General features: G+C 60.6%; 2 protein-coding genes and 1 long non-coding RNA gene across 5 annotated transcripts in view; 1 reads left to right on the forward strand and 2 right to left on the reverse strand.

The window, feature by feature from the left end:
- Nucleotides 1-6783, forward strand: part of STK32C (serine/threonine kinase 32C) — a 101441-nt gene extending 94658 nt beyond the window's left edge. For both annotated transcript variants that reach the window (XM_023636825.2, XM_070246291.1), the window contains exons 11-12: nucleotides 4826-4893; nucleotides 6030-6783. In XM_023636825.2, coding sequence (XP_023492593.2) covers nucleotides 4826-4893; nucleotides 6030-6174 — 213 coding nt within the window. In that variant the 3' untranslated portion in view covers nucleotides 6175-6783. The remainder of the gene's footprint in view (nucleotides 1-4825; nucleotides 4894-6029) is intronic.
- Nucleotides 1957-3767, reverse strand: LOC138919819 (uncharacterized). The gene is made up of 3 exons (XR_011430391.1): nucleotides 3082-3767; nucleotides 2758-2842; nucleotides 1957-2225 (listed from the first exon to the last, which is right to left on the reverse strand). It is a non-coding gene; the product is annotated as an uncharacterized lncRNA (long non-coding RNA).
- Nucleotides 6784-8262: 1479 nt separating the features above from the next.
- DPYSL4 (dihydropyrimidinase like 4) lies at nucleotides 8263-25722 on the reverse strand. 2 transcript variants are annotated; one of them, XM_023636811.2, is made up of 14 exons: nucleotides 25480-25722; nucleotides 21777-21865; nucleotides 20755-20939; nucleotides 18597-18761; nucleotides 16536-16597; nucleotides 16355-16435; nucleotides 14789-14857; nucleotides 14284-14404; nucleotides 13284-13440; nucleotides 12892-13033; nucleotides 11937-12107; nucleotides 11352-11531; nucleotides 10295-10460; nucleotides 8263-9150 (listed from the first exon to the last, which is right to left on the reverse strand). In XM_023636811.2, exons 1-14 carry the CDS (start codon nucleotides 25516-25518, stop codon nucleotides 9059-9061), a joined length of 1719 nt encoding a protein of 572 aa, XP_023492579.2. In that variant the 5' UTR covers nucleotides 25519-25722; the 3' UTR covers nucleotides 8263-9058. The 2 variants fall into 2 exon arrangements, with proteins under 2 accessions (XP_023492579.2, XP_070102301.1); XM_070246200.1 differs by lacking the exon at nucleotides 25480-25722 and adding an exon at nucleotides 24796-25452.
- Between the last annotated feature and the right edge of the window lie 1194 nt (nucleotides 25723-26916).

Raw genomic sequence — 26916 nt, forward strand, 5'->3', positions numbered from 1 at the left:
TGATTTTGATGAAGCCCAACATGTCAACTTATTCTCTCTTCATTTGTGGTTTTAGTGTCTTATCTAAGAAACCATTGCCTGACCTGAGGTCACAAATATTTGCTCCCACGTTTTCTTCCAAGTATTGTATGGTTTTCTCTTACATTCAGGTCTAGGATCTACTTCGAGTTAACTTTTATGGACAGTGTCAGGTGGGGCCCACCTTCATTCTTCTGCGTGTGGCTATCCAGTTGTCTGAGTGCTGTCTGTTGAAAAGATTTCTTTTCCCATCGAATTGCTTGGCATCATTTTAAAACATTAATTGACCAAAACATGAGGTTTCTTCCTGGCCTCACAATTCTGTTCCGTGGACCTCTCTGTCTTTGTGCCAGCACCACGCCGTCTTGATGACTGCAGCTTTGTAGGAAGTTTTGGAACCAGGCAGTGTGAGTCCGCCAGCTGTGTTCTTCTTTTTCCATTATTTGGTCACTCTGGGTCCCTTGCACTTCCAGTGAACCCTGAGAGCTTTGGGAATCGTGTCTGAGTCACTCAGCAACTCTGTCTCTATTTGAGACAAAGTTGGAGGTTGGAGCCTGGTCTCCATTCCCAGGCCCCTGTCCCTCCCCAGGTTGGGTGATATCTGGGGTCTGATGCTGTGAATGTTGGCATTGATAGAGGCCCCATAGATGTCTGCCCTAAGATCACGATTCGTGTGCAAACGATTTATTCAGGAAATACACCTGGGAGAAATCACTCGGAGTGGGAGAAGCCAGCAATGACTGGATTTCAGGCAAAGTCCTGTGGAGCGTAGCTTCAGCCTGACTCTGTAGGGGTCAGGGGTCAGTCGTGCTCCTAGGAAGTGGGGCTTTCATCTCCCGCACTCAGCAGTCATCAGCTAAAGGCCCCAGAGGGACGTGAATTTCGGTGGCTTTCCAGTTCTGTGTGCTAGCAAAGGGCTGCAGTAGCCCGAGGCAGGTCGCCGAGAGTCACAGGTGTGGGCCGTCAGAAGGAAAAGAACACCAGAGCCAGGACAGCACACAGACGCAGCAAAGGCTTTCTGCGGACAGCACACCACGCAGCTTGGGAGGAAGGGGCCCTTTGTGGAGGGCCGTGGTTGCACGTCTCAGGGCACACGGTCCACCTCTTGCACCACCCACATCCACTCCTCAGGCTTCTGGTGCACCCCTCTTCTTGGGAAAACCTAGATGAGGAAGGTTGGCGAGATGAACAGCCCTGTCACCCCTGGGGCCAGAGCTGACACGCATTTCCTGCATCCTCCCACATCCGCTCTGGTTCATTCTCTGCCCCACACTGTATCTCTGTTGGTCTTGGTCTATCAGTGGTTCACCTCCTGACACGACCTGGACCCTCTGCCTCAGTGCTCTGAGCATCCGCTTGCGTTCCCTTTTCAGGCCGGAGTTCGTGCATGTGTCCACTGATTATCCACATTAAGCCAGGGAACACTAAGATACAGCTAGGGGAACTACCTGGTCTGTTTTGGTACAGAAGCTTCATCTCTCCTTGATGATTAAGGTCAGTTACCCTGCCAGGACAGGGACTCCTTGGGGGAGGCCTGGTGGCAGGGCAGGTACTGAAGAGGAGAGAGCTGGGGGATCCGCAGAGTCCCCTCGAGTCTTCATCCAGGTGTTGAGCTGCACATGCTGCACACACGGTGTAGGGACCACCAAGACTGGGGAAGGAGCAGGCAGAGCCGTCCTCAGCGCCCACACGGGGCTGGGGTTGGTTCCTGGTGCACCAGCCAGCAGCAGACCCTAGTAATGCACGGGATCACGTAGAACCCTCCGAGGGGCATTGCCTTGGGGGTGGGGGAAAATCAGCTTCTTCCCAAACCCAAAGAAGCCTGTCAAGGTCTGTGCTGCTTTCTTAGTGGGAAGAGGTGCGAGCTAAAGTCGCTTATCATGGCCTTGGAGGGGATGTCCCAGCGTGGCCATATTGCTAGATCCCTAAAAAGCTCACCAGTAGCAGCGGCTCCGGAGCCCTGGCGAGGTTTATCTCCACACTCTGGACGTGTGCGTTATGAGGCCATGCAGAGTTCTTGCTACTTCCTGCTCCTCCAATCTAGTTGACGTCACACCATCAACACAGTGGGTGCGGGTAGGTGTCCAGATGACCAAAGTCTTTCTGACTGTCTGTGACAGAGAACAGGGGGCTGGACTGAGCCCTGGGCGAGACCATGCACGTGCAGTTGTCCATCTCAGGTGAAGGCCGGCTGGATCCAGTCCTCCCTGTTGGTGGGTGTTGAGAGAAGAATGCGTTTGTCAGATCAGTGGCTGCATGCCTCGCTCCAGAGGCTGTTGACCTGTTCTGATAAGAGTCTGTGTCTGGCTCAGCAGCTACACTTGGAGCGGCCACGAGGCTCTATCTGCCACGGTCCCCTGTCATCTGCCACGAGCCTGGTGCCAGGCTTATGAATTAAATGGGAAAATAATGGGGAGCAGTGTCTTGTGTCCTCAGAGTTGAAAGTTAAAAGCTATGGTAATAGCTGGTGCTTCACAGGTCAAGGAACTAATGTGAGAGCTCTGTCAGATGCAAACACGTCCATCTTGACCGTGCATTCAGCAGCTTGGGAAAAATAGCCCCTAGGTGGGTGAGTGGACCCCTCGGTCCCCTGTAAGATGGATGTGGGCCAAGTGTTAACTCAGACCCTGCATCCAGCAGACTTCGAACCATCTGGGTATTTCTCTTGGGCCTGTGGGCAGGTATTCAGAGAAACGTCATGGGCACCTTTGGGAGGCCTGGGGAATCGCTGCCACATACCTTTGCTGTGAACCAGCACGGCCTTCCTTACAGGAACCTGCCGCTCCTTCTGCCGGTGGTCCTAGGTCTGAGAACTGAATTAGGTCTGGAAATGAAGAGAAGAACTGTGACTTTCCATTAAGGTGGCCGACAGCAGCCTTCTGCTCGTGCACCCTTGATCTTGCTGTATGTGCGTGTGTACACGTGTGTGCATGTGTGTGTGCATGGACTCTGGCTGTCCGGCTCTGACCCCAGGAGCACCGTGACCTGTTGGACATCATCTGCATCCCAGGGTCCAAGTGCCTGCCCTCCAGCCCTGCCTTCTGTCACTTTGGTTACTCCCACCTGGTTGAGTGCAGCTAAGTTGAGTTAAGGCTTGTTATTCTGCATGCCGCCATCACCACCACACCAGGGGCTCGGTTCTGTGTCTCTGGTGGAAGACAGACACTGCTGGGCTTCTCCATGAGGCCATGCCCTTGCCAGCTCATTCCCACCATCTCGCTGGAAGGAGCATCCTTTGGGCCCTCCAGAAGAACACGGTCATCTGAGGACTCCTTGGGCCTTCAATCTTGAGTCTGTTGACCCATTCTAGCTGCCCACGTCTCTGAGATTTCGATCCCTCTCAGCATTCTTCCAAGGCCTTTCTGGAATCTTCACCTGGGCCATCATTTCTTCCAAGTTTGCAAGAGCCACTGTGCAGTGTATCAGAACCCACTGCAGCCACTCTTGCCGGGGAGTTACTTCCCGAGTTGTGGAGGCTGCCCTCACATCAGTGGACCCTCCCTATCCAGCGCGTCCTCCTGGCTCAGTGAGTCACCCCCGTCTCACCTCAGCAGGTCCGGCACCCCCCGAGCTGGGCCATGCTGTTGACCTGGTTGTTGTTCTGAAGCTAGGAGGGCAGGTGCAGGCAGATCTTGAGGGAGCAAGTGCTGTCTTCCGTGGCATCTGCTGTGGTTGCAGCTCTGCATCATTGCAGGAATTTGAGGCGGGGAGGCTGCTATTCTCGATCAGGGGAAGGGCCCTTCTGCAGCCTCAGAGAGAGCAGAAGCAGCGGGGCTAACACGCCACGTGCATCCCCCCAGAAAGCCCATGTGCATTCCCCCAGACAGCCCACATGCATCCCCCAGATGGCCCACGTGCATCCCCCAGACGGCCCATATGCATCCCCCAGACGGCCCACGTGCATCCCCCCAGACGACCCACGTGCATCCCCCAGACGGTACGCCCCCTGAGTCTCCGATTCCAGCCCCTTCCCTATCAGGGCCTTGGCGTGGACACAGGAAACTTCCTGAGGCTGGGTGCAGCCTGCTGTGAGGTCCCGCTGCTCTCACCTCTCCGCCTGGTCTCCAGTGTGCTGCCCTGGGCCACAGGATGGAGCATCTCCACACTGGGCCCAGCAAAAGCAATAAGACCCACGTTCATGTAATTACTCCTTCCTCATGTCCCCCCAGCGCCAGAGCTGTTGTCACAGCCAGTGCATTCTTCCACTTGCACCCTCTCCCAACTCACTGGGGTGAGGGCCATAGTCATTCGATCCCACGGCCTGCCAGGGACCTTCAGCACCCCACGTGCTGCCAAAGATGGGTCCGTCCTCAGTGACTGGCTAGTGCGGGGTCCACCTCCAGAGCCCATCCTGAGAGTCTGCTTCTCAGGACAGCCCCTGCGACCGGCTTTCTCAGGGCAGGTTCCTGGCAGCAGACCCTAGGACAGGTGACCTGGAGGATCACTGGGTTGGGGGGGGAAGGGAGGGGAGTGAGCCAAGCCAGCTATGGCTTCTGGCCAAGTCTGGTCCCACAGACAGAGCTGTCTGTCCGTGTCAGCATCCACCCCAAGGCAGTCTACCATTCCCGGGCATCCTGTGGTCACTGGCTGAGGGCTCCCGGGAGAAGCAAACTGCCAGGTGCTCTGGCTGCCTGAAGGCACAGTTCCTCCGATGGCCTGGAGGCAGGTCTCCCTAGAAGGCCACAGGCGCAGGCCACGGGAGGAGGAGCAGACCCAGCAGGAGGGGTGTTCGGCAGCCCCCCCGAGGGGCTGTGAGGGAACCTGACGGTGTCCACTACAGTCATTTGTGTGTCTTTCTGACTAACAGGAGAATGACTACCTTCAGGACTGCCTTGATGCCATCCAGCAAGACTTTGTGATTTTTAACAGAGAAAAGTGAGTGTGTGTGTTGGAGGCGGGTTATGGGGGCAGAGAGGAGTTTGTGGAACTGGGCCAGGGTTTTCTTGGCCACACAAGTCCTGGGCCCCTGCAGCCATGTGGCATCAGTGGGCCTGGGGAACCACCCCCCCGGGGGAATCTGACCAGCAGTGCTCGAGGAGGAGGGGGGGAGGTCCCCGTTCAGGCTCGTGCAGGAGGGGCCCCTGGGAACTTTTAGTTCCAAACTCAGGTCAGTGGCCAGACTCTCCTAGGGAGACACCCGGGAGGCTGCCCAGATGAGGGCTGATGGCTTCCTGGGTGGCCCTATAGAGTCACATCAATTCCCACCCCTCAGTCACTCACTCACTCATTCACTCAGCAAACCTTCACTGGGTGCCAGGGACTGTGAGACAGAAAGGGCACAGCTGGCTGGCAGGGAGATATGGCAGGCCACAAATAGCTGAGGCCCCTGTCACAGCAGAGAGAAGGAGCCCAGTGCTGTGGGGCCTGGGTGAGGAGTGGCAGAGTCAGGCACAGAGGGCTTCCTGGAGACGGTGGCCTTGAGCGCTGGCCTGGCAGGTGAGCAGGACCAGCCGGTGCTCTGTCTTGCCTTGGTGACCAGGATGATGTGTGGGCACTGGTTTAGAATGCTGGCCACCATCCTGGAGGTCAGAGGCCTGGATAAGAACAGGACTGAGCCAAGCTCTTTGAAAAGCCTCGTTTCAGATTGGTGGCCCCCGCTGCGCCCTGGCCATGTTTTTCTGGAACAGTCTGACTGCTGATGCTGCTGACCCCCAGGACTTGCACTTACACTAGGCCTCCTTTCAGCTTCTGGCTGGAAACAAACAGAGATGTGCCAGCCCCACTGCTCTGTGCCTGAAGGCCACAAACAGTCAGACAGAGGGCACCACTGGGCTGAAATGCCGTGTGGCCACCCCACATCCACCCTTGGTGTCCCGCTGGGTCAGCACCTCCCAGAGGGGGGTTCCGCCCTGGCAGAGATGCCTGGCACCTGGTCCGTGTTTGGGGGCCCTTAAGCTGTGTTCCCGAGGGACACATTCCAGGAGTCCTTGGACAAGTCGTGGGCCAGCAAGAAGTGTCCGGGGGCCGCTGGTGAGGCTGCATAGAGCCCCTCCCTGTGTTTCCCCACACAGGCTGAAGAGGAGCCAGGATCCCACGAGCGAGCCCCTGCCGGCACCCGAGGCAGGGGACACGGCGGAGGCCTCGGTGGACAGTGAGGGGGCGCGCCCCGCCCTGCCCATGTGTGGCTCCATCTGCCCGTCGGCCGGGAGCGGCTAGGCAGCCTCGCCAGCCTCTCAGAGTGCCAACTCAGGTTGCGTTGGAGACTCAGGGCTGCCAAGGGACAGCACGCTGGGGCAGTGGGTGGAGTCCCAGCTCGTCCACCCCGGATCCAGGCTGGTGGCCCCCCCATGCCCTGGCCATATTTTTACTGGAACAGTCTGACCGCCGAGCCTACCCTCGGGCTCCAGGTGGCACACGGCAAGAGGCTGTCCGTGTGGCGGGGGTTGGTAGGCAAGGAGGGTGTGCACCACCTGACCACTCCCGTTACCTGCGATGGTGGAGGGGGCACGTGGCCACCCGCCCTGGCCTCACCTCGGGGGGGTCACGGAGGCCAGAGCCGCATGGCGGGACAGGCGCTCTCGTCTCTCACCACCTCTTGGCTGTACATAGCCCTCGTTGCCGGCCGTGCCGTGGGCTGTGCGATGTCTGTGAGCTTGCTACCCCGAGCTGCGGGGTGGCCCAGGGTCTGCTGGGTTCTTGTACATCAAGGGGGGAGGGTCACGGGTGTGAAGGTGAGGAATGTTTTATAGACGCCAGCTGTTCCAGCAATTTCTGCTGTGTTCTGTATAGTTTTCACTCTGAGAATTACAGTAGGGGAAGTGCTCATTGTCGAGTGCTCTGCGCGTTCTGTGTCTGTGGGGCGGCCGTGCCCAGTGCCTGCGGCTCAGAAAATGCTCGTCATCAGTCTGCACAGTTCCTGTGGGGGCAGAGCCCTCAGGGCCCCAGGCCCCCACACGGCCTTGGGATCGGTGCCCTTTCACTCACTGAGGTATAATTGACATCAGAAGCTCAGCAGTGTGTGCACATGGGGGACACAGGGCCCCAGTCAGCCCCGGAGAAGCCAGGGTGTGGAAGTGGGCAGTGGTACAGGATGCCCAGTGGGTGGTACCGAGCCCCGGAGAAGGTTCCGGGTGGAGACCTGGTGATGTCAGAAGCAGGAACAGAACAAGGGGGGTTTGGGGGTTTGTATGAACCTGCAAATCTAAGCGTGCATTTTAGAGACCCCAGAGCACAGCTTGCCTGCTTCCTGTGTCAGTGGCAGGGATGTGGTCTGGCTTCCCGATCACCCACTCTCTCTCCGGGGGAGAGGGACAGTGGGGCAGTGGACCACGGCCTTGGCAGAGCCCCAGGAACCCAGCTGAGGCCACACTGACCAAACAAATCTGGGGCAGAGGGAGCCCCCCAGGAATGTGGCAGGACCACCAGGATGGATCTCCTCCAGGGGGCTGCCCTGGACCAACAGAGCTTCAGGAGATGCCTGGATTCAAAGATGGGGCGTTTGTGTTTCCCCAGAGAACATAGCTGAAAATGCTCCCTGGTCACCAGGGGCCAGCATGCTTGGTGATGCCGGGTGTGGGGGGCTGTCGCTGACTCTTCCCGGCTTGTCTCCCCAGTGACCGTAACCATCCTGCCCTTGGGGCAGAGACACCCCTTCTGGGAGCACTCCACACCTGCGGTACAGAACTGGCACCATTTTTATGAGAGAGGCTGAGGCCAGGAGGCCAGCCCAGCAGTTCCTCCTTCTGGAAGGTTCTGGGGTAGCCCAGCCCGAGGTTCTGGATCAGAACCTCTGCCTTGAGGGGTGCAGGGTCAAGGCTGCGTGTGTCTGTGGAGGGGGCGTCAGTCTCAGGCCAGAGCCACACCTGTCGACCACCCACTGGCAATGCTGCCCTGTTCCCTGTGCTTCCTCATGGGCCAGGCTGCCCCTCGACCTTCTGCTGGGGCGGCTCGGGCCCGTCCAGTCAGGATGTGGGCAGAGGTCCTCCCAGCCCAACCTTCTCCCTCTGAGCTTCCGGCGTGGGTCACATCAACGTCCCTCTGACCCTCTGGCTGTCTCTGACCGGCAGGCCTGGGCTTGGGCACGGTTCTCAGGCCCCCCCGAGAGGAACAGCCCTGACCCCCAGACCAGCCCTGCACCTTCCCCAGCCCAGAGGCCCAGCAAAGCTGTCCTTTCCGGGGGGTCTTGAGGTCCAGCTTTGCAGTCAGCACGAAGCCAGGCTAGGCAGAATGTCCCCGAGGTCCACGCATAAACCACTCGTGCGGGATGGTATAGGGGCAGAGAAGCCAGGCTCTCCACGCACCGGAGGCTTTGACCCAGACGGCTTTAATTGACCCTTCCCATCAGACTGGGGTGACGGCGTGGCCGTCCGGGCTGTGGGTGGCATGCAGATCCCTGGCTACAGTTGTCCTCACCGCACAAAACTGCTGGTCTAGTAAACTACCGGAGTGCACACTTAGTCACAAAAGGAAGGCATCTCAGCTAAAGGATCCTAAGTTCCCCTGGACACGGGCTACTACAAAAGCAGAGGTTTGGTCCTTGGAAAAGTGTGTGAGTCCGCAAGTCCTGCAGGAAGCCGCCGCCCTGTGCCACGTGCCTGGTGGGTCCCTGAAGTCACAGCAGCTCTGGGGCGGGGCTCAGCTCACGGCCTACACTGAGGTGGAGGGGGGACAGGCTGCACCCCCGGCCACGGGAGCAGGCAGGGGAGCTGGGGGCTTCACAGGGCAGTGATGTGTAATGGGGAGGAGGGAGCAAAGGCCCCCAGCCTTCCAGCCTGTTCCGTGCAGGTTATGAGGCCCCCGGTGGGCGCCCCGTCTTCATGAGGCATGTAGCACCTGGGCTCGGGGCCACCTGAGCCATCCCCACCACCATGTCTAGCCTCCTTGCCCTGGCAGTGAAACCTCCCCAAGTTCAGCTGTCTCCTCATGGGGGCGCCTCGTAATAGACCTGGGACCCCAAAAGGAGAGTTTCTGGGGAGGGGAAGGTAAGGCCAAGCACCTTTCAAAATAAGTTCAACAAAGGGAAGCTAACTGAGCTGAGTGGTCCCTGCTGCCGTCCGCCCCGCGGGGGCAGCACCAACTTGCTGGCACCCAGCTGGGACGTCTAGGACAGCGAGGTGATGTTGGAGCGTCCGCCAGGGGGCGCCATGATCTTCTGAGCCGTGCGTCTAGCAATGTGGTCGTCGGCCTGAGATCCTGCAGAAAGGCGGGCAGTGGGTGCGGGAAGGTCAGCGGAAGGCGGGTGGGGAAGGGACACAGACGCTGCTGGCCCCACCAGTGAGGCCCGGACTGCAGAGCTGCCTACCCACCCACTGTGGGTCCCTTATGCTCCCCAGACAGCCGTGGCAGGGAGACAAGGCAACCGGGCAGGCGTTCCCATCACTGAGGCCTTGGATGCGGGGGAGTGAGGCCAGCATTTGTGTTCAGCTGGGGCCTGGAGGTCAGTGTTGACCCTCCAGGACGCCCATCCCGAGGAGCACAGGCTAGGCCAGTCCTGTTCGTCCCTCCTGTGGGTCTTGGGCTCACCCTGCACAGAGACCCCCATGATGGGAGAAGGCTGTCCCTGGCTTTTAAGACAATGCTGGATTTGAAGGGGACCTGCCCCTGGCCCTGCGTCCCCAGGAGGTGACCTCCATCCTCTCCCCGAGGGGGAGGATGAGACAGGACATCAAGGGGTGGGCTGGCCCCCACCAGAGGGGTGGAGAGAGGAAGGGTCTGTCTGGTTTGCAGGGAGAACCCGGGGCTCAGAGCTTCTAGAAGAATCTCAGTCACACATCGTGCTGGACCACAGCCAAGACCTGACCAGGGGCCCGACTCTGGTGGCCTGCACGCCGGGGCCACCTGAACCCTCTGAGGCATCCCTGCATGTCCCCGAGCACCCACAGACCCCTCTTGATGTGCCTCGCATGTGATGCAGGGCTGGTGGGGCTGGCTGGGAGCCATGATGGGCTGGAGGAGCTGGACTCCCACATGGCACTGTGTCCCCGCAGAGGCTGGGCATCCCATGCTCACCCCTGGGCTCAAAGTCACAGCCGCCTCCTCAGCATGGCTGGTTCACAGAGGGGGTCTCACACCCTGGGGCAGATGCTGGGGCAGGAAGGGTCTTACCAGGCTGGGCCCACACACCTGAGCTCTTTGCAGGGCAATGGGACGAGGAGGCCCAGCCCTGGTGGCTGCTCTCTGTCTGCGGCCAGATGTGGGCAGGGGCTAGCAGCCTTCCCAAAGCTCACCCACCCAGCACAGGCTGGGCCCTGGTACCTGAGGCCCTGCGGCTCCAGGGGCTTCCTGTCCCTCAGGATGCTCCAGCGGAGCCCCCAGTCCGCCCCCAGGCTCTACTCACCAGACAGGCTGAACCCCGACTGGTGCAGGTTGCGCACGGGGGGCACTGAGATCTTCCCTGGGCAGGACACGCGGGCCTGGGCGCCGCCCCCCGGCTTGGTGGGCACCATCACCTCATGGACTGGCCCGTCATAGAGGCCTCGGGGTACGCCATGGATCTCCGCCAGCTGCGGGGCGAGGAGGCGGGCGTGAGGGGCGCCGAGCCGGCCCTGCAACTGGAGGGCAGGGGGCTCCCGCCTAGAGCCTGCCCACTGCATTCTGCCGGGCTCAGAAACTCCAGGGCTCCCCACCAATGAGGGCGCTCATCCTGCATGCTCGGACACACACCTGCCTCCCCTCCTACCTACACACACGTGTGTGCACACCCCTCCCTGCACACAGGCGTGAACACACTCACGTCCGTGCACACACCACCTCCTTCCCTGAGGCTTGTGGCAGTACCCTGGCTGGAGCAGCACTGCTCACACACGGCTGCCTGCAGAGGAGGCCTCTGTTTGCAGTCGAAGACTGGCCCCAGCACAGTCACTGCCTCCTCAGTAGCCGTCGTCCTGGGGCCCCGGCACAGCCCCACTCGTCCCCGAGGAGGCCCTGAGAGGGAGGCCCTGCATCCTGTCCTCCTTGGAAATGGCCCCAAAGTCAGAGGCATTTCCCAGCAGCCACTACGATGGACCAGTGGTCCGTGGATTGAAGCAAAACCTCCAGATGTGCTTGTGTTTCCAGCTGGCGCCTCCCTCAGGATTTGTGGCTTGGACTCATGGCTGCCTGGTGAGCCCAGACTGGGAGGTCACAGTGGGGCAGAGGCACGGGACGAGAGCGAGCGAGTGGGGGCGTTGAGCCCTGAGGACAGGGTCTGAGTCCCACCACTGTCCCTGCTGCCCTGGGTGTGTGACTAGGAGCAGGCCTTGCTGGCACTTTTGCCCATCAGGTGCCCTGGGCGAGCGAGGAGCCACTCTGCCTGGCTGCCTGCTAGCCTGGGCGGGCAGGGCTGACCAGGAGGAGAAAGCTCCTGCATGCGGAGATGGCCTTGAACCCCACGCCCCGCCTGGTTCAGGCCTTACCCTGCTGCGCGCCTTTATCCTCTTGTAGACGAAGTCCGGGAATGTCTTCCGAGGGACGAAGCGGCCGGCCCCCGGGGTGGCGAACAAGTTCCCGTCCTCCAGCACGACCCTGCCCTGGCTGATGACCACCACCGGGGCCCCGCGGCACTCGATGCCTTCGAAAATGTTGTACTCCACATTCTGGGGAGATAGGGCCAAGCATCCAGCACTGCAGCTGTGGCCCTCCCAGCCCTCAGAGCACCCTGTGAGCCGAGCAGCGTCCTCGGAGGCCCGCGAGCCTGTTTCAGACCCCTAATTGGACGCAATCCACTCGGCTGGGCCAGAACTCAGAAGGAACAGGCCCCAGCCGAGCGCACCTGGTCCTGAATCACAGGCCTCTGAGAAGGACAGAGGGGAGGGGTGTGAGCCTGCAATAAGGTTAACTCTCCCACAAGTGGGGTGGGCCCCTTGTCCCTATGATGGTCAGCACTGGGATGAGCAAAGTAGCTGCTGCCGCCTGTGAGTGCCACCCCTGGAACACTCCGGGGAAGGCCACGAGGAGTTCCCCAGGCCACCGCCCCGACTCAGGGAGCAGGCTTCTCTTACCAGGTTGTGGCTCTTGGCGGAGATGATTCTCGTGGCCTTGGGGTTCCATATGACCAGGTCCGCGTCGGAGCCCACAGCCACTCGTCCTTTCCTTGGGTAAAAATTGAAGATCTTGGCTGCATTTGTACTGGTCACAGCAACAAACTCATTCTCGTCCATTTTCCCCGAGACCTGAGAAGCAAGAAGGCCGAGCTGAGGGGGAAGGGAGCGCCCTTCCCAAGGACCCGTGGAGGCCTGGTCTCAGGGCTTCCAGGGACACGGGCCCCTGCCCTCCGGGCAGCGAGCAGCATCGGAACCGCGCTCCCAGGTGGAGGCACTGTGCGTGTGAATCAACAGGCCCCTCTCAGTCACGCGGCTGGTCTGCTCCTTCCTGTGCACGGAGCCTGGTCTCTGTGCTCATTCGGAGGGTGAACAAATGGTGAAGCTCCCACAGCAACGTCTGTGTCCCCTGAAGGACGTGACAGTCTCTCTGGGGTGGCCAGGAGGCCTGGGGAGGTAGGGCGGTGGGGGAAGCCCGGGGTCGGGCTCAGCCCAGGGAAGAGCTCAGGGCCGGGGTGGGGTGTGCAGGGGGCAGAGGACACCAGGCAGGGCTTTCCGAGTGAGACGGAAGTCTAGGGAAACAGGCGTTCTAGGAGACCACTAACACGCAGAGTGCAATTCCACCGGGGACGGGGGCCCGCCCTCCCTGAGCCGTGTGCACAGATGCATTCTTCATGTGCCATGAGAACCGGGGCTGTGTGGCAGCCATGGGGGTCTCCTCCAGGCGGGCGGAACAGAATGTCTGAGGGGCCCTGGATGGCAGCGCTGGCAGGGGTGACACCCCAGGCCCACGCGCTCCGACCTCTATTCCACGCTATGAATTTACTGGCTAAGTGGCTTCCCTTTCTGATGGACCGTCAGAATTCGGCTGGCGCCCCACTCCTGGTGGGTGCACCGTGTGCCCCCTTGTACTCACCACGCACTTCTCCCAGACCACGCACATGCGCTCCTCCACACCGTTGGTGCCCTCAGGGATAAGTGTGAAGTTGTCTTTGCCGACGGCCTTCTGGGCAGTGGTGAAGGTGCAGTGGGCACTGCCGGTCACCTGGAGGTCACCGCTGAGAACAAGCCGGGCTCAGAGGAGCCCAGACGGTCCCGGTCTGCCTCACCCCGACCCTGGCCAGCACGGCCCATGGGGCCCAGAGGTCATCTGAGAAAGCCACGCTGGGCAGCCCTGGTGCCTCAGCGTGGGGGACACGAGGGCCCAGGGTTCATGCAGGAGAGGCCTGGAGCTGCCAGCAGGCTGAGGTCAGGGCGGGGCATGGAGCCTGCAGGCCACTCTGGGGCCACCCTGGGTCAGCTCCATACCTGGACAGCAGGGAGGTGAGATGGTCTGCGGTGGTGGGGTCGGGGTTGATGGGGGGCGATGTGACGAAGGCCGCCGCCTTCGCCCAGTTCTTGCTCCAGTAGTGTGAGCCGTCGGTGCCCAGGCTGGCAGTGATGGGCTCCCCAAACACGACCACCCCTGCAGTGAGGCCCCGTGAGAGGCGCCCAGCCCACCTGCATGCCCTCGGGACCCGAGCAGGGCGGAGGCCTCGGCACTGCGCTGCTGATGTGCCCCAACTGTCCCTCGCCTTCCCGACCCTGGACAGCTTGTCCCCTTATTTTGGGGCACCTGGCCCTGGTCAAGCACAGCTGGCCTGGGGCTCCTCGGGGGGGTCGTCTCCACACCTGCTCCCTCACACCCCCCTGCTGAGGGTCAGGCCTGTGGGCACCCCTGCTGGACCACAGCTGGAGCAACACACGTCAACTCAGACCCCGGGCTCGTCTCCTTTACCCACCGCCTCCTCCAGCTGTGGGGGTGCCCTGTGGGCAGAGAGCACCCAGCCCTTGGGGCAAGCACCCCAGCTACTAGATGCAGGAGGTGCCCAGTGACAGTAATGTGGGGCTCCCAGTGGGGTCAGCTGGGCAAGGTTCTAGTGCACATGGAATCAAATCTCACACACACACACATGTGCACGCACACACATACAGTTCTCACTCCTGTGGAAACAGGGCCAACAGGCCACACGGTCTGCTTCAAGGCCCCCTGGTGAGCAGCTGATGCTCCGTGGAGACATAGACTTGGGCCCCCTACCCTGCACAGGGACCAGGCACTCGCCTCTCCCAAAGGCCACACCCCTGCTGTCCTGAGAATGAGGTCCCCACCACAAAGAGGCCAGGCAGGGCGGCAGGCTTATTCTCTATTGGGCCTGCTTTGTTCTGAGCCTCCCTTTAGCCAGCAGAGCCCCCGGGGGACTGAGAACATGACTCCTGACCCCGACAGAGCCCCTCCCCAAGCGTGTGGGGTCCAGGGCCGCACACTCACCTCTGCGTTTGGCTTGGGCAACCACATCGGCTGCACCCTTGCTCATCACCTTGGTGACGTACAGGGGGCAGTTGGCCTGCTTGGCGATGGTGACGGCACGGTACACGGCCTCAGCCTCCACCTGGGGATGTGCGGGTGCTCAGGCCACACGAGGACACAGGGGCCTCCTGACCAGTGGGCACAGGACACCCAGAGATCACCCATAAATCCTGGGCCCAGGGAAGGCACTCCTGGGTACGTGAGGACGCCGGTCTGGGGCTTTGTGCCCAGGATCTGGGTTGACCCATCAGCCCCCAGGGCCTGACCACATGGCCTTCTTGGCCCTTCAAGGCCCAAGGGAAATACTTTGGGGTAACCAGTGGTCATGGGGGCACAGGAATCTGGTGGGCGAGGGCCCACTGATTCATGCACAGTGTGGTCATAGCCCTGCCCAGGCGATGAGGGCAGGGCCGACCCCAGGGGAAGGTGGCACACTGGGGTGCCCTCTCAGCAGGCACAATCCTACCTCCTCAGGGTGGCTGAGCACGTGGCCCTCGGGGCCGGTGATGCCGAGCTCCAGCAAGCGCTTCTGCTCCTAAATAAACCACAGGACACCACGTTCCAGCCAGGTGCCCCCAGAGCCCTGGAGAGCTGTGGCCTGGCCATGAGGTCCACAGCCTAGGAGACCACATCCCCAAGATGAGTCCTGACCCCAGGCCTCTCACGTGAGCCCTGCTCCCCAAAGTGAGTCCCAATCCCACACCTCACGTGAGCCCTGTTCCCCGAGGTGATTCTTGACCCCAGACCTCACATGAGCCCTGCTCCCCGAGGTGAGTCCTGGACCCCCAGAATTCCCAACTACAGGGAACTCAGAATGGAGGGGCGAGATGGACCTTGGAGAGGAGGACTTCATCTCCCTAAATTATAGACGAGGGAAGAGGCTTGGAGAGGGGCAGGGACTTGCCCAAGGTCATAGGCTCTTTAGTGACGCGGCCAAGACCACCCCACAGTCCTGCCCGCCATGCTGTGTTCCCCATTGGGGGCATATCTGGGGGTGTGCAGTGGGGGCTTGCATAGTTGGGGTGGACCCACGACGTCTCCCGTCAGCACGCTCACCCTGGAATATGTGTGCCATAGCATCCCTCACATGTAAATGAAGACACAGAGCCGAGCTTTGACGTGAGAACGCAGGGGAGGCAGAACCCCTCCAACCCTCATAACTGGACTCCTCAACACTGGTGGGGTATCTCCCTGGCATTCTCTGCCCCCCGCCTGTATACTGAGCTTGACCCACGACATTCTGATGGTGTAGCCTGAGCCTGGCCCCCGACCACAGAGGCATATGCAGTGCCCGACGACCTCATGGTCAAATGGAAGGATGAGGACCTGGGAAGCCCACACGCCCTCCCCAAGTGTCATCGCCTTCTTTCGAACGTGGGAGCTGGGCAGAGTCCCAGGAAGTTTCTCTCTGGGTTGGGATGTCAGGAAGGTGAGCTGTGTGTGTGTGACCTCCCACCAGGCCCCATGAGGAGCCCCTGAACCTCCTGGGTGACCCGCAGGGTCTGTACCTGTGGCCGCTCCAGCCCAGGGGAAAACAAAGGAGCAAGGAGAAAAACTCAAGGGTGGGACCCACAGCCTGGGCGTCCCACCCACAGCCCTGGGTGCCCCACCCCAAAGCCCCGGGTAAGGGAACGGAGTGGGGCAGTGGGAGGGCCCTCCCCAGGTCCTTGGGCTGTGACTCAAGGACAGGCCACTAATGCAACACATGCACTCCCTGGTGAAAGGAACACAAGTGTCCAGCTCCCAGAGTGGGCTGCAGTCCCTGGGGAGAAGGCACTGGGAAAGCCTCAGTTCCCATGAAAAGACATTTTGGTTTTGGGGAATTTTTGATAAGAAGTGTGATGATCACAAAAAGATCTGTGTTCGGGCCAAAAGCCACTCAGGCTCCCTTAACTCCCTGCTTGCTTGACCTTTGACCCAGGGCAAGCTATTTACTGGAATCCATTCAATATTCCCGCCCTCAGGTTTGTGGGATTAAATGCTCACATCTGATTGTCTTAGGGTCCCCCTTGCACCCCCGCCCTGGCCGCACCTCCTCCACGATGTCCCCGTTCTCTGCATGTACTTGGGCCATGGCTCCCAGGTCCCGGATGATGCTGAAGATCTCATACATCTGGGAAGAGAGGCGCATGGGGGCCGTGTGGGGCTGCGTCTCTCCCAGCGGCAGCCTAAGAGACTCCCACACGTTCCCTCCTCTCGGCACCTGCCCTTACCTGGCCGTCGGTGCACTGGCACCTGTCCTTGTATGCCATGAAGACCAGGAAGGAGTTCACACCTGGAGGAGAGGCGAGCCGGTGGGAGGCTCGGCCATCATCAGTCAGACGCCAGGGAGCCTTCGCTGCTCCCCCATCTCCAGAGGGGCCGGGGGTGGGGCAGCCCTCTCCCATGGGTACCTCACCAGCTGCCACGGCGACCCTCGTCCGGTGGCCCCCACATACACTCACCAGCAAGCCAGGAATGGGGGACGGAGTGGGACCTAGCCCCTTCCTTGTCTGCTCCTCATGCTCCAGGGTCAGGAACCAATTTTTCCCCAGCAGCAAACACAGGTGAGGCCCCCTCACAACCCCTCAAACCCCTCACAAACTCTCCTCACGTCCCCCCACCCCCACACACCCCCTCACTAGCTCCCACCACTAGGAAGGAGGGAGCAATGTGCCTTGGGCTCGCTGCCTGGGTCCTCCCTGGTCTCCACAGGCACATGGCCCGGGCCACAGCATGCTGAGTGGCCCTCACTTTGGCCATCTAGCCCATCACTTGCCTGCGGGGGCCTCAGAGTCGCACCCTGCCAGGCCCTGGCGCACAGCACGTGCTTGGGGGACCCACTGTGGGGGAGGCAGGTTTCGGGGTCCTCAGCCAGGCTGGGCTCTCAGGAAAAGCAGAAGGAACAGGCCAGGCTGCTCATGGCGTCAGGGCCCAAGAGGAGGAGGGTCAACCTCTCTAGGCTGGGCTCTCCTGTGGGCAGCCAGCACCTCCCCACCTCCCCCAGGACTCGGAACCAGACTGGAGACCCATCTGAGCCTGAGGCAGCGTCCCGAGCCTCCCACCCTCCAAACCCCCCCAGGCCCGAGGCCCCTCCCTCCTCCCTGGCATCTCACTGGGTCAGAAGTGCTAATGTGAGGAGCTAAGGCACACTGTGGGGGAACTGAGTCACCCCATGCCACACGCACCACTGCAGGTGATAACCTTTCCAGGGTGTCTGATGGAGGCTGCTGGTCAGCATGCAGGCCAGCCTTGGACACTGCCCAGTGGGCCAGGGCCAAGGGCCCACGTCTGGCTCTGCTGGGAGCAGACCCCGCCCAGCACTGCCCCAGAGTGGGAGGTGCTGCAGGTGACTGGTTTCTACCTCTGCTCTGAGACGCAGGCCCCCCCCCCCCGCAAGTACAGTTACGAGTACCACCAGGATGGCAGAGCTACTGCTGGAGTGAGGCACAGAGGCCAAGAGCCTACCCTGCCAGGCCCCAGGTAGGGAAGGGGTTCCCGAGGACCAAAGGCCACTGGTGTGAGGACAGACACTCTTTGGGAAGTGGCCTCCACAAAGCCTCCTTGCCTCCTGCAGGTCTGCAGACGGGCAGGTGTCTCCTGGGGGTGAGAGAGCCCTGTGCCTCCTGGGCCCGGCCAGGGGCTGCAGCCAGCAAGTCTGGCACCCTGGCCTGCCAGCCCCGCATAGGCTTGGACCCCATCCTGCCATTCCAGGCTGTAAACCATGGACCACACTCGAAGCTGGATTACCAGGATCAGTTACAACGTTCATCTAACTTTGTCAAATCCACTAGGAAACTTCCATGTGGTTTTACCTTCAGGACTTTTGATGAAAAAAAGTTAAAGTCTGTTTATAGACTGGCCTCTTTCAGCACAGGCAGCAGTAGAGGATAGTAGGTTTTAAAGCATTCTCCTTCTAGAAGGATCTTACGATACTAGGAAAATGCATAGTCCTTCTCCTTTGCCCAGGGCCAAGAAACAAAGGACCAAGACAGGAGCTGTGACTCCCACGCCCTTCTGCGAGGAGGACGGTCACAGGACGTGTCCCTCAGATGTGGGAGGTGGAGGGCCTCTAGTCCAGATGCTGGGGACGCAGGGCAGACCTTCCTCAGAGAGACTCATTCACCTTCCCCCAGTTCCTGGCCACCTGCCCTGGGGTCAGACGCATGCACAGTCCAGCACAGCCAGAGGCCAGAGTGGGTGTCCTTCCCTCCCGAGACCAAGGAAGCCCAGGTTCCTGCGCCCACCCACCCCTCCAGCCACCCCTCAGTCCAGCCGCGGGGGCCGCTGCTCACCCTTGTCCTTGACCAGGGCCTCCAGCTCCTCTCTGATGCTCTCGTGCCAGCGGGGGATGTCCACGTGCAGGGAGTAGTCGCAGCAGGCCCCGCTGTCTGCTCGCTCCCGCCACTGCTCGTAGGCCGCCAGTAGGCTCATACCCGTGTCGGGGAACACATGGTCCACTGTGGGGGGCAGCGCAGTCAGCTGAGCCCCCAAACCCGGTCACTGGGAGCCACCTAGGCCTCCAAGGGAGACTGGTTTCATGTTCCCGAGGGATCAGAAATCATGTTTGACAAGAGCAGAGGAGGAGCCACGGGCAGTAAGCCCTGAACTTGCCCATGGGTTCTGTGCAAAGAGGCATTTTCCACCCCACGGCCCCCGGCCTCCGTCTGAGCAGAGAGACAAAGTCTGGGTTCAAGCCACCCCACTCCCTGATGGACATATCTCACCCCAAGGAGCGCTAGTGGCAGTTAAGGGCCTTAACCTCCAACACAGGTGTCCGCCTGAGTGAGGCACACCTGGAGGGCAGGTGGAGGCAGGAGCTGGAAGGTGCCGCTGTCTGTGGTGCTGGACCCAGTGAGCCCGCCCAGGTGCCCCACTGACTGCACACCTTGGACAGTGCCACCCATCCCCTGCGGAAACTGCAAGTGCACGTGGCCACTGCACTGGCACATGACCGCTCCCTCCCAACCTTGTGTCCAAGTCTGAGCACTGCTCACAGTACCTCCTGGGTGCAGGGAAAGAGCTGGGAGTGAGGGTGGTCAATAGAAATGCGCACCCACCCCAGGGTCACTGGCAAATGCTGTGCCTTCCTCCAGCACTTCCCACACAGGGCCCCTACACTCCCACAGCTCAGACTGTGGACCCAGGACCCCATGGGAGGGGGTATCCCCCGTCCCTGCCACCCTGCCAGACCTTCACAGCTCCAGCTTGGGGCTGGCAGCTGAGGAAGGCAGACAGCTAGACAGAGCCCAGCCCCATGCCTGCAGCATCTCTCTGTCCTCATGGCGACACATCATAGCTTGTCTGATGCCTCAGCACTGGCATGAGCAGGTGACATCAACCACGAAGATGTCCTGGCCAGGTTGGGCCACCAGTGACAAGCATGAGCAATGGCCTGCAATGACCAGTCTCCTTAGTCAAACGAAAAGATGGACCATCGTTGCTTTTTTTCTCACTTTGTGGTTGAGTAAACAAACCAAGCCATGGTTTTCACAATGGCTAAATGTCACTTTGTGAAGTGGCCAGAGTCCTTGGAGTAGCCCTTTCTGACGGCAGCAGTGGCGGCACTTACAGCGTGCCAGGCACAGCCAAGCAACGCACAGGCCCTCACTCAGTCCTCACGACCTTCTGAGGAGGGTCCTCCTCTTCCTCCTCTCACAGACTAGGAAAGCAGGGCTTCTCGAAGTTAGCCCAGTTACCTGAGGCCACGCAGCCAGCGCATGGGGGGCCAGGGCTCCACGACGGTACAGACGTCTGCACTCAGCACTGCTGAGCTGGGGGCCTCCCAGGCCGTGAGAGAAAGGGCCCAGCCCAGAGGTCCCATCTTGGCTTCGGGGCTGACCACGAGCCAGCGCATGGGGGGCAGGCAAGTTCACCTCACAATCTGTTAAAGAGGCTTCTCTGCTGAGCTCAGGGGTCTCATGGGGAGGGCACACGAGCTGAAGCATGTCAGGATGGTAAAGAGCCAGCACTAAAGAAATGGTAACTCTAGTGGCTGTTGATAGGATAACAGTAAGTATTTTCATCATCCTTTTTCTAAAAACACAGCCTCTGTCTTTAGCTCTTCTCAACAGGGGCCGGAACTTGGTACAGAACGAGCGTCGGAGGTGTGAGGTTCAGGGGAATGTGTCTGACGTTTCAGGCAACACAGCCTCTCTGCTTGCCCAAGGCATGTGGGTTTTATAAACCTGGAGAGCTGCTGGCTGTCCAGAAAATAATAAATTACTGGGCACACATCCATTTGCTCTAGACGGAATCTAAGAAATCCCAGGAGCATTTCCTCCTGGCCAAGGCATGACTCGGAGTGAGAAACACGGGTAACGGAGAACACTCCAGGGCTTATGAGACTGAGCTATAATCAACGGAAATAGGACTGAGAAAAACTCCTGCGACACACACCCTGCTCAGAAGACTAAGACATGGGACGGGCGCTCCCCGCTGGCAGACACTCACATATCATGGTGGTCCCTCCTGCTAGGGCGGCCTTGGTCCCCTGGCAGAAGTCGTCAGCTGGGGTCATGCCAAGGACAGGCATCTGCAGCCTGGTGTGCACGTCGACCCCACCTGGCAGGACCAGCAGGCCATGGGCATCGATTGCTTTGACGCCCCCAGGGATGATGAGGTTTTCTCCAATTTGTCTGAAAGCAACAAAGAGAAATTTCACTGGTTATAAAGAGCCTGGATCAGAACCTGAACGGGCTCCTTTGCAACACTGCGGACCTGAGAAGCACGTGTTTGGGCACCTCTGCTGGAGGCAAAGGACAAAATGGCCAAGACTTAACTGGATCAGCCCCTGGAGACTGTCAGAGAGCAGGACACCCCATTCAGTGGCTCAAGACAGTCACCATGGAGGATCCAACCTATGGACATGGCGCTGCCCTTGTGGGGTCCCCTGGCAGGTCAGTTGACTAGTGGGTGGAGCTGCTCGACAGATACAAGCAGAGAAGCTGATAGGGGTGGTCAGGAAACATTTATTACGCACCTGCTGTGAGCCCTGCATCGTCCTAAAGCTGTGATAACTCAAAGACAGGTGGAGGCCACTGTCTTATTTTGGAGAACTTACGACTAAGTGGAGAGATTCTGTTATCACAAAGGCTTGGGCTACAGCTGTTTCCAGAGAACAGGGTTTTAGAAAGAAACATTTACATGGATTTCACCCAAAAGTAAGCTTCTGGATAACGTGTGATCAATGTGCACATGTATGATCTATTAAGAAATCTGAGGCAGGGGCAGGCCCCGTGGCCGAGGGGTTGGGTTCGCGTGCTCTGCTTCGGCAGCCCGGGGTTTTGCCAGTTCGGGTCCTGGGCCTAGACATGGCACCGCTCATTGGGACATGCTGAGGCAGCATCCCGCATGCCGCAGCTGAAGGGATCCACAACTAAAAATGCACAACTATGTGCCGGGGCGCTTTGGGGAGAAAAAGGAAAAATAAAATCTTAAAAAAAAAAAAAAGGAAATCTGAGGCAGAAACTTACTTTATCAAACCGTCTTCTACATACAGGTCAGCGTAAAAGGACTGGTCGTCATTCACAATCTTCCCACCTCTGATCAGAAGGCGGTCACTCTATTGGAAACATATGAAAACTGGATATGTTTTCTCCAAACTGAGTTACTCAACACCACCTTTAGTAGGACTTCTTACTCTGGAATTAAGACTGAAACATTAGGGCACAATTTGCATACACAAAAGCGAACACTGAAGACTGCACTGCGTGCCATCCCCCAAGAATGGGGTGGAGGGTGCACAGAGGCAGCCTGGCCTCGCCAACGGCACAGGGATTAACCAGGACCAGCTGCCCACCTCGTCAAGGCGGGCCAGCGTTAGTGGAAGGGCATCAGCACAATGGGTCATATTTACAGCTTCCCATTTATCACCGAATTCATAAAGCCCAGGCTGAGGGAAGAGCTGGACAAAGCCTTGCAGGGTCCGGCTGGCCTGGAAGGCCCACCCCTCCTCTTCCACCCACACCGAGGCAGCTCCTGGCCACAGCTGGGCTTCGGTTCACACCAGAATGGCTTCGGCCTGTGGTGGTGCCGGGAGGCAGAGGTACAGCAGCGCCCCAGCAGGCGGGGCCCCGACCCCTGGGAAGGATGCATCCCCACGGAGAGAGATGGACAATAACGAGAAATCACACACAAGGCCATCACAGACTGTGACAAACTCAAGACCACAAGGAGGGTAACATGACCGATGACAGGGAAGGAGGTGTGGCAGCTTCAGGGATGGAGAAGGGCCTTTCTGAGAGGCTGATGCTGGAGGTGACACAGCCAGGGCAGCGTTCCAGGCCAGGAAGCTGCCAGTGCAAAGGCTCTGAGGCAGGAAAGAGCTTGAGTTGATTTAGGACATGAGAGGAAACTGGGGCTGGAACCTTCTGAGGGGAGGGGTGAGAGGACCAAAGCCAGGGGTGGGAGGGCAAGGCATGCCGGGCTTGGGGAGTCCGTGGGCTGCCAGTGGGGGGCCTTAAGCAGGGGTTTAAGCATGGTCTGATGGGTGTTTAAAAGACATCATGTTGGCTCTGTGTAGAAGGTAGACCATGGTGTTCAATGATGGAAACATGGCCATCTCTTGGGCAGTTTCTGAGGTTGACCAGGTGAGATGAGGGGCCTTGGGCCAGGATTATGTGGCCTGATGAGAAATGGACTCCAGAGGGGCTGGGAGTCACGTGGGTAGGAGCTACTGATGGAGAGGCCATGGGGGTGAAGGGCCAGGAAGACATCGGGGTGACCCAGGTTCTGGTGCTGCCTGGAGGACACCAACAGGTGAACAAAGGGTCAGGGAGCAAGGATAGCTCTTGGTGGGCCACCCCCCACAGCACTGATCTGTGGCACCAGGTGGGGGTTGATCCAATGCTCGCAGACGTAAAACCACTTCTAAGAATCCCACCAAATGGTCCAGAAGGAGAGGAGTTAGGCAGAAATGGGGGTGTCATGTAATGGAACTTTACGTGGCTGTCAGGGGTGACGAGCTGACCTTGGAGAATAATGGAGAGAAACACAAGAAGGGAGCAGAAAGGCAGAGTCAGAACGATGTCGACAGGACACGGCTTTACAGCCATCTCCTCCATCATCCTGTCCGAGCCTCAGCCCTCCCTATGACGTGCCCAGGCGGGAATGACAGCTGCGTTTCCTGGGGACCGCCGTGCCTGGGGCTCCCAGGTGTCCACCCAGAGGCCAGGCCAGGACTCCAGCCCGGGTTTCTGGCTGTTTACACACTATCAGCCTGATGCCAAGAGAATCAAATTGTGCACTGCAATTAGAAGAACTCCAAGAAGCTACTGAGATGATAAATGATTCATTATTTATGAGCCTTATTACGTTATTCTCTATTCTTACCGACATCTAACCATTTGGACTGAATTCTTAGGATTCTGCTGATTAAAGGTAAAACCACCGCCCATAGTCTACAGAAGGGTTAGCAAACTGCCACAGCCCGCGCAGCCCCCCACTGGCCTTACATATCCTGGAGCTAAGAGGGCTTCTACATGTTGTGTTGGTTGAAAAACACCAAAAAAAGAGTATTTCACAACTCATGAAAATTATATGAAATGCACGTTTCAACATCCACGGCTAAAGCTGTGCTGGGACACAGGCACACCCGTCCGTTCCCACACTGTCTGTGACTGCGCTCCCGGCAGGGCTGAGTAGGGACAGAAACAGTACGGCCCACACAGCTGAGAATATCCAGCCCACTGGGGAAGCCTGCTGACTCCTGGGCTACAGTATCGCCCATTCCCAGCCGCTGGGGCCTTCCCACCGAGCCCTGCAGAGCCTCTCTGCCCAGGCCCCCCGGGCCCTAGACCCAGCCCTGATTGGTCACATCATAACTACCCACTTTGCCCAGCTTCTGCAGCCAGTGTTTAGACCCTGCCTGCCTTCCCTGCAGTGTTCCCCCTTCAACAAGCCCCCCCCCCCCCCAGTGGACCAACTCATTGTCAAACAAGCCCAAGGAAAACCAGCAGGAAGAGGAAGGCTTGTGAGGGAAGAGACCGGTGGTCTGGGTCCCCAGCTCTCCCGCCCCATGGTTTTCAGGCCCCTGGACTCAGACTCTGGGTACCTTCCTGGCTTTGGAACCAAGAGGAAAAGGTAACTGGGTGGGGCCCAACACTCATCAGGATAAGGGTGGAAGTTTCCCTAAACCAGCCACCTTTCCTCTGACCACCCAGGGATTGGGTCATCCCATCCCACCCCCACCTCCCTGCCAGCCACCAGCGTGCTTCCTGCATCAGACAGGACCCTGGGCCAGTCTCAAGGCAGGATGCTCAAGGAGGTGCTCCTTCATCCCTGAATATCTCAGGAAATGAACCTGCAAAGCCACGGACCCGCCGCCCTCCCGCTGAGGCCAAGCCCAGAGTTGAGTCTGAGACCCGAGGGCTCCCCCGCCACCGTCCAGCTGGCGCCCAGGCGCCTCCCGCCACCCCCACCCCCCTCCGCCGGGCTGCTGGCGTCCTGGAGGGGGCGGCTTTGTTTCCTGGCAGCCGGGGGTGGACGTCGAACCTCCAGCACCGGTGCGTGTGGGTGCCGGAGGATGTCCTCCAGACCGCGGGGCTGCCGGGGTCAGCGGCGACTACTGAGCGCTCGACTCCCCCGGGGTCTCCGAACTCCGGCTCCATGGAGGGGTTCGGGTCGCCAGGGCTCCAGGCCTAGGGGCCGGAGCTGAGTCGCATTGTTTCGGACAAAGAGCTCCGGGCGCGGCGGTGGCGCGGTCCAGGGGGCGGGCGCCGCACGGGGAACAGCATCTCCGGCCTCGAGGCCGGGCCAGGGGTACCAACAAAGGGCCGTATCCGCCCGCCGACCCCGAGGCAGAGCTCCGAGACCGGATCCCGGCCCGCCGGCCCGGCCACCGCGGGGAGGGAGGGACTTCTGCGCCCTGGGGAGCAGGCCTTCCCCGGTCCCGAGCCCTCCTGGGCGCAGAGGAGGTCCGGGAGAAGCCGGCAGGGCCTGGACCTGTGCGTCCGGCTCCGTAAGGGGGTCCGGCGCGGCGCTAGCGGGGGACCCCGGCGGCGCGGGAAGGAGCCAGGCGAGAAGGGCCAGCGCCGGGACAGGGGCACGCGTGGGGACTGGACCTGGAGGGCAGGGGACCCGGCGCGGGGCCAGGAGGCTCCACGCCGGGACCCTGAGGCTAGGCCCCGCCCCGGGCGGCAGGCGCAGGGCGGAGCGGGGGCCGGGAGTCGGGCTCACCGTCATGCGGGGGATGTTCTTCTTGCCCTGGAAGGACATCCTGCTCCTCCGGCCGGCGCCGCCGCCTCGGTCGGCCCACGCGGCCTGGCTCAGGCGGGGCGGCCTGGAGGACTCGGGCGGGGAAATGCGGAGCCCGGGCGGGTACGTGGGGGCGCCGGGCGTCCAAGTGCGAGCGCGCTCGGCCCCGCGCGGCTCGGGTTCCCGGTCCCGCCCCCGGCCAGGCCCCGCCCCGGCCAGGCCCCGCCCCCGGCCCGCAGCTGCTCCTTTGCCTTCGAGCCCTGTCCCGGCCGTGCTCAACACCACGACCACCACCCCCAACTCCCCGGCCCCAGACACCTGCGGCAGCCACAGGCCGGGATCCCTGCGCCCCGGGTCCCGCGGGGACCGGCAGACGCGTGCAGGGTGGAGGAGGGGAGGAGAGCGTTGCGACAGGTCCCGGCCAGTGTGTATGTGGAGTTTGCACCTCAGGAACGAGGGTGGGAGAGATCCAGCAATGTCCTGCCAGGCTCCGCCTTCGCCCCTGCCCAGCCGAGGGCCCGCTTCCCGGTGACCCGAGAATCCAAGGCAACGGGGATTGAACCCAATCTCAAATCCAGTTCCAGGCACTCCAGGAGCTGGACGCTGTGTGAGAAGGTGTCTCTGGCCAAAGCCGGGCTCCTTAGCGGATGGCCAGGGCCGGGCCGGGAGCACCGGTCCGTCCACTGACCCTGGGATTGGGCGGTGGAGGCACCTCCTCGCAAGGCTGCTCCAAGCACGGTCAGCTCGCGAAGCTTAGGGGCAGGAGGGAGGGGACAAGTTGGCAGACAAAGAGAGAAAGAGACAGCGAGACCAAGAGAGACACACAGAGAGACAGCTCTCCAGAACCCGGGACGGACCAGGGACCCAGAACCAGGGCTGGAGAGGCCCAGACCGCCGGGCGGGGCTGAGGCGGGCGCGCGGGAAAGAAAAGTCCCGGGCCCAGACTCGCCAGTCAGGGAGGAGGAGGCCCCGCTGGGAGCCCTCGCGCCCCGCCCCTCGGAGGAGCTGGGGGGTTTAGGAAGAGGACGAACCCCTGGCCCACCGCCCTGCGGCCTCCGGCGTGGGTGTGCGGCGTCTCTCGAGGAGTCCAGGGCCCGCGTCCCCCTCGCACAGGCCCCGCCATTCCGCAGCCTCTGCCCTGCGGCCACTACCTGCTGTGGGCCGCGGGCCTGGGGCGCTCCAGGGTGCTCTTGGAGACTTGCTGCGGCCTCTGGGCCGTCTTCGTCTGGCTCACCGGGTCGCTCCGGGTCGCCGCGGAGCCCACTGTAGGGCTCTCTGGCCCGAGGGTCCCGGCGACCGCCGCCCAGCGCGTCCAACTGCAGCGTCTTGTTCTCAAAGGCGTCCTCCACGCAGCGGAAGACGCCCCCGAGCTTGGGTCGGGCCCGGGGGCTGCCTGTGCCCAGCGTCCCCAGGCACGCG

Source organism: Equus caballus, chromosome 1, assembly GCF_041296265.1.
Source record: "Equus caballus isolate H_3958 breed thoroughbred chromosome 1, TB-T2T, whole genome shotgun sequence".
Taxonomy (NCBI): domain Eukaryota; kingdom Metazoa; phylum Chordata; class Mammalia; order Perissodactyla; family Equidae; genus Equus; species Equus caballus.

Bases quoted from the DNA above. Each gene is read 5' to 3' on its own strand.
- DPYSL4 (XM_023636811.2), bottom strand. From the start codon at position 25,518: ATGTCCTTCCAGGGCAAGAAGAACATCCCCCGCATGACG. The intron at 20,940-21,776 runs GTAAGTTTCTGC...TGTTGCTTTCAG, and splicing joins GTAGAAGACGGTTTGATAAA to ACAAATTGGAGAAAACCTCA. The intron at 13,441-14,283 runs GTGAGTGTGCGG...GCCTCACTGCAG, and splicing joins TGCCCAAGCCAAACGCAGAG to GGGTGGTCGTGTTTGGGGAG.